General features: G+C 44.8%; 1 protein-coding gene across 2 annotated transcripts; it reads left to right on the top strand.

The window, feature by feature from the left end:
• Positions 1–3,432: 3,432 nt before the first annotated feature.
• On the top strand, positions 3,433–5,627 carry LOC121532711. 2 transcript variants are annotated; one of them, XM_041838496.2, is made up of 7 exons: positions 3,433–3,673; positions 4,117–4,197; positions 4,434–4,662; positions 4,754–4,899; positions 5,084–5,185; positions 5,295–5,333; positions 5,489–5,627. In XM_041838496.2, exons 1-6 carry the CDS (start codon positions 3,623–3,625, stop codon positions 5,313–5,315), a joined length of 630 nt encoding a protein of 209 aa, XP_041694430.1. In that variant the 5' UTR covers positions 3,433–3,622; the 3' UTR covers positions 5,316–5,333; positions 5,489–5,627. The 2 variants fall into 2 exon arrangements, with proteins under 2 accessions (XP_041694430.1, XP_041694428.1); XM_041838494.2 differs by having other exon boundaries at positions 3,434–3,673; positions 5,511–5,627.
• Positions 5,628–6,000: the final 373 nt, after the last annotated feature.

Consider the following 6,000-nt stretch of genomic DNA (forward strand, 5'->3'; position numbering starts at 1 on the left):
TGTGCATCAGATGGCAACAAGATCATATTGTACAACAATTTCATCAGGTAACATGAATACAAAGCCGGCGAGAGATTGTTAAAATAGGATGGGAGGCCAAGAGTTCATGTAACCAATAGAGAGTCAGAGTCGTGAGTGTGGGAAAAAACATTTTCTGTCCCATGGTTGGGTAAATGATCAAGTTCATAGTCAACAAAGCATGCATGAGTCATGGGGCAAATAGCATAAAGCACAATAAAAAAATTAAACGGCTTGGGGCTAGCCATTGTAAGTTCAAAGAGTCACTCGCCCCAACAAGATAACTTGAGAGAGTAGCTCTTTATGAGTCCAGTAGCTATAAAAGTCTGAGATAAAATAAATAAATAGAAGACCTATAGTAGTAAATTAAAGCGTTTCTGAGTAAGCTCACATAATAAGCTTCACAAGTTAATTAGCCTACATACAATTCTGATCAGTCCAAAGTGTACGGTGTGTGTGTATTTGCAGAGAGGGATTAGAATTCATACAGCTATAATAATAGCACACTGTGGGCCTATTGGTTAGCATTAATAGATTTAAACAATTAAGCTTATAAGTTCATACATTTACGTAGACGCTGTTATCCAGAGCGACTTACAGGAGCAATTAGGGTTAAGTGCCTTGCTCAAGGGCACATCGACAGATTTGTCACTAGTCGGCTCAGGGATTCAAACCAGCAACCTTTCAGTTACTGGCCCAATGCTCTTAACCGCTAGACTGTCTGCTACCATACTTTCTTACTTTGCAGTAGGCATTATTCTGAAAATGAATATCTTGCTCCATTATATTATTGAAATATATTAGGTCAAGTGCTCTTCAGACAAGGGGGTTTTGTGATCTGTTTTTAGAATTAGAAGGTTTCATATTTTGTCTTTATTCCACATTGAGGCACTCTTCCTCTTAATGTTCTATGAGCGAGGAGACATAATGAGTATCAGTAGAAGGCTGCAGAGTAAACATCATTAGGCCCTAGTGTCCTTTCTCTTAAGAGCCCCTTCATATGCTAAGAGCCACAGAGAACAGGGTCTCCCTACCTCACATACAGCAGATGTTGCATCAGCACACATTGAACAACATGCACTTCAGCTTTACAGACTGTTGGACATGTGACCCACGCAATCTCTCATCTGGAACAGATTGAGTTGCTGAAATACATCACCCTTTTATGATATGTAACTTTAAATTGTCATCTGAAGAGTGTAATAAACCATTGAAAATATACAGCTGTTATGTGTTGTTAACGATAGTGTATGGTGGATTAGGATTTCTGTTAAATTCAGTTGGGAAGATTAAGGCTTAGAATATGCCCCTTAAATAAAACATACAGATGTAAGGCTAGCCATAGTGGGGATCTACAGTATAGAGGTCTGAAGGGGCTGACTCTGGTGCTTACTTAAGGTGATGTGGGATTGGAATAAATTAGTTATGTAAAGACTGGACAGTGCAATGGAATGCACACCCACAACCATCATTATATAATCCACGAGATGGCCTGCCCTACACCAGTTTGAGTCATTTTTGAGTTTTATGAAGTGTATTCATAAAACTGTTAATGTAGATCCAACAAATGTGTCTTGGAAATTGGAAATCTCTGAAAATATATTGGATATATTGTAGATAGATGCACGTAGCCATAGTTTACTAGCTAGTATTGTGGACTTCATGAGATATTGACCTGTCTTGAGAGGAGAATGTTTATGAAAGGCATTTCTACAAAATGATGAATTCAGGATCAGCTTTCATATTCATACAAATGTTTCAGTGAGGAGATGGGTATAGAGGTCCTGGATGGCTGGAAGCTTGGCCCCAGTGATGTACTGGGCCGTACGCACTACCCTCTGTAGTGCCTTGCGGTCGGAGGCCGAGCAGTTGCCATACCAGGCAGTGATGCAACCGGTCAGGATGCTCTCGATGGTGCAGCTGTAGAACCTTTTGAGGATCTGAGGACCCATGCCAAATATTTTCAGTCTCTTTAGGGGGAATAGGTTTTGTCGTGCCCTCTTCACGACTGTCTTGGTGTGCTTGGACCATGTTAGTTTGTTGGTGATGTGGACACCAAGGAACTTGAAGCTTTCAACCTGCTCCACTACAGCCCCGTCGATGAGAATGGGGGCGTGCTCGGTCCTCTTCTTTTTCCTATAGTCCACAGTCATCTCCTTTGTCTTGATCACGTTGAGGGAGAGGTTGTTGTCCTGGCACCACACGGCCAGGTCTCTGACCTCCTCCCTATAGGCTGTCTCGTCGTTGTCGGTGATCAGGCCTACCACTGTTGTGTCATCTGCAAACTTAATGATGGTGTTGGAGTCGTGCCTGGCCATGCAGTCATGAGTGAACAGGGAGTACAGGAGGGGACTGAGCACGCACCCCTGAGGGGCACCCGTGTTGAGGATCAGCGTGGCGGATGTGTTGTTACCTACCCTTACCACCTGGGGGGCGGCCTGTCAGGAAGTCCAGGATCCAGTTGCAGAGGCAATGGTAGAAACTCTGCCTGTGGAGGGTAGACCGCTTGTGGGTGAAGGGGTCTGAGATGGTCCAGTGGGCTTTTAGCTCAGGTGAAGACCCAAAGCTAGAGGATGACGCTGATGAAGAGAGTGAAGAGGATGGTGAAAGTGATAAACAGCAGGTGTCCACTTCAGGGCCCCCATAGCCTTCCTCTGCCTCCTCTCCATCATCCCTTTGGGAATGGTGAAGACTGGGAATGGTAAACTGTGGGACGCTGCCAGGCGTTTGTAAATTGCTGTAGATTTTGTCCTTACTTGTGTGGCAGTCTGATCCGACGGAACTCCCAAGAGAGCACGCACTAGAGGTGGCCCACAAAAGTGAATGCATCCCCACGCAACTGTGCCTGCGCTAGGTGGGGAAATACCACATTTCAGCGCGAGGTGGGGAAATACCACATTTCTGCGGCATTAAAGGGTTTTGCGCTACTGCTAATAGTTCCAATGCTGATGGTGCATGTCACTGTCATGTTTCTGTTCATTGTGTGTGTGTGTGTGTGTGTGTGTGTAGGCTAGCCTATGTGTCTCTCTCTCCCTTTCAGCAGTGCTATTAGTGCGTGTCTTGGGTAGGCTAGATTGGTCTGGAGAGAAAACAGTGGGCCTTTATACCTGTGACTCCCCCCTCACCCCCTCTTCATCTCCCACTCTGGAGTACTGTTGGTGCGTTCAAGACAACTGGGAATTCGGGGAAAAACGACGTCAAATCATGACGTCAATGATCTTCAGGTCGGAAACTCTGAACTCTAGAAAGATGCCGCTAACTGGTTGCCTAGTTATACACATGCCGCATTCAACCAGTTAGCAAGTCGTACATTTCTGAGTTTAGTTCCGACTGGCACGTGATCGCGGCATAAACGCAGCCTATTTTGCCTACTGTATGTGACAGGCTATTGTTGGCCCATACATCTGATGTTGGCCCATACGTTTCTACAGATGCTGCCCTACGTCATTATTTCAATAATTTGTGATTCGATAATTGGTCACAGTTAGCCTAATTGTTTGTGTGAGGTGATTGGCTCATCTACGGCTATTACGGGGTTCATAAGATCAACGATCACACACCGCTGTCATCAACTTCCTTCCAATCGAGCGCCAAGCTGATCAGTATGACCTCTGAATGTAGCGTCACCATCGAGCAGGACAACGACGGTGTTGAGGTAATGTGGGCGAATTATGTTTGACAGCAACTTGTATTTATTGTGGAACTTGTTGTCGTTAACTTGCCAACATCATGAACTCTCTGCGGCGGGAAACTTTGAACGCTTGCTAGCTTCTGCTGCATGTGTCATCAGAAGTGACTGCTCGCTAACTAAATGCGCTGGGACACTTCACGACACGAAGTGGCTTTCGTAGCAGCTTAGGCCAGCATTTTCGCTAACCTATTTCCTGACCTTAACCCGTCTCCTAACCTAGCTTAATTTTCCTAGTTTGCTATGAAAGTGAATTTCATAGGGCATTGATGTGAAGTGTTTCTCATCAATGCGCTTGCTAGTTAGCCTACTGGCTGCACACCTCGATATTTTATGCCTACTTGGTGGTTTAGAAGTTGAATTTAAGATTTGATTAACTAACACTGCACTGACTCATTTTACCTTAACAGGAAAAAGTTGTGGTGAAGAGAGACAGTGCGATAACCACTGTACTCTGTCGCCTGTCACAGTTTTGGCCGGTCAGACTTGCGGTAAGCATTCACTTCTAGCTTCACTTCTGTCTTCACTGGATGGTTTGAATTTGACTCCATGTTTAGACATGGGATGGTTAAGGTTCAATAGTTTCAGTGCCCATAATTGGCCTCATAAATGTGCCATTTCAATAATCCCATGAGCACCTGTCATCACTGTGCATCTGTCTTGGATATGTGATTTATGGCTCTTTTTTAATTGCCAAAGTAATTAAACCTATGTTATGTGTCTGCAGATGCGTGCTCTCCGTGGGTTTTGGTGGCTGTTTGGTTGGTCCCCTTCAGATGAGAAGGCTTTCGCTGCTCCAGAAGAGGATGACCGCTCTAGTCCAGCCCGCCATTGTCTAACAGGCCGCAAGCGTCTGCGGCGGGCCACACGCATACTGTTGGCTATCCTGCCCCGCCGCATGCAGAGCGCCCTGGGATACCCTGTGTGCACCAGCATCGGCTGCGCCGTATCCCCAGGCATGTATAGCCATGGTTTCTATCTACAGCATTGAGACGTGCTTGAAATGGTATGGGGGGAATTCTATTATTAATTTGGGTTGTTTTTCAGAGGTGCGTGTCTCCCCCACTAAGCCCTGTGGGAAAGGCAACAAGAGGAAGCAGGATGACGTTGATGACGAGGAGCAGCAGACCTGGGTTGAGGCCCTCTCTCAGGAACTAGAGGATGAGGAGCCTTCTGTTGATCCTGACTATGAGGTGGGTTCTCATGTTATGGGTTGCTCTGACTGGGCCTAACCCTGGTTCTTCTCACATGGGTAGTATATTTTCTCTAAAATGCATGCCATCATTAAACCGATTTCGTCACGCTAATTTCCCATGGCACTTTGAATCGATTTGACACTTCTGTACATGAATAATCCATGTCTTTACTTTTTGACAGCTGAGCGCAGTGGATACTGACAGTGAGGAATTTAACTCTCACAATAACACAGAAAGTGACCTTGACGTTTCAGAGAAGGGCGTGATCGAGGACCTTAAAACGGTACAGAGTGAGCATCTCGCTGGGATGGTCTTTCATCATTCTGCAAGTACTCTGACTAGGAGACTGGCTTTGAATGTAAAGTTGTCTTTTTTGCCTTCTCTTGTTGCAGGATATTCCACAAGAGGCATAGTGGAAGGTGGCATTTCAGGTACATCTGGTGTGATAATAAAACCTGTAAAAATGTTTTACTGAGACATGGTCAACCTATTCTTTGTAATCCTGGTATGATGCTTGGACTGCTTTGTTTATATGGATGTATTTATGACTTCTGTGGCCCAATCCTGTAAATTGACATCAGTCCAGATTTATTGGTCCTTCTTCATAGGTGCTCTGCCTCCAGTTTTATCGCCACGTGTAAGCCTCCTGCAGTGCAAGTATGCACTTTTTTTTTGTTCAATGTGATATGTACAACTGTTCACTAAATAAAATATATTCATCTTTACATGCAGGTCTATTGTACTTAATAGCTTCAAACATGCAGTGTAATAACTGACCAGGAGATGGCAGTACCGGATTCTTGTTTAGCCTGAAACATCTAGCAGTGGATAAACGGGCAGTTGCTGGTTGCCACCATATGTATGGGAACATGAGTTCCAAGCATAACACCAGTACAAAGAGTGAGTTGCTTCTTGACCCTTATGTCTCAGTTATGTAACATTCCAGTTGCGCTGCAGGAATGACTCGTACACAGAGTAAGGCCAGTTTGATCCAGTCTTTGTCCTTTTATGGATGCATTCACTTGACTGCACGTGCATATAACTAATTACTGTACTTGGAGAATTTCTGTAGCCTGTTCTCAACCAGTTCAGATTGCC

This window comes from Coregonus clupeaformis, chromosome 20 (genome assembly GCF_020615455.1).
Source record: "Coregonus clupeaformis isolate EN_2021a chromosome 20, ASM2061545v1, whole genome shotgun sequence".
NCBI lineage: Eukaryota > Metazoa > Chordata > Actinopteri > Salmoniformes > Salmonidae > Coregonus > Coregonus clupeaformis.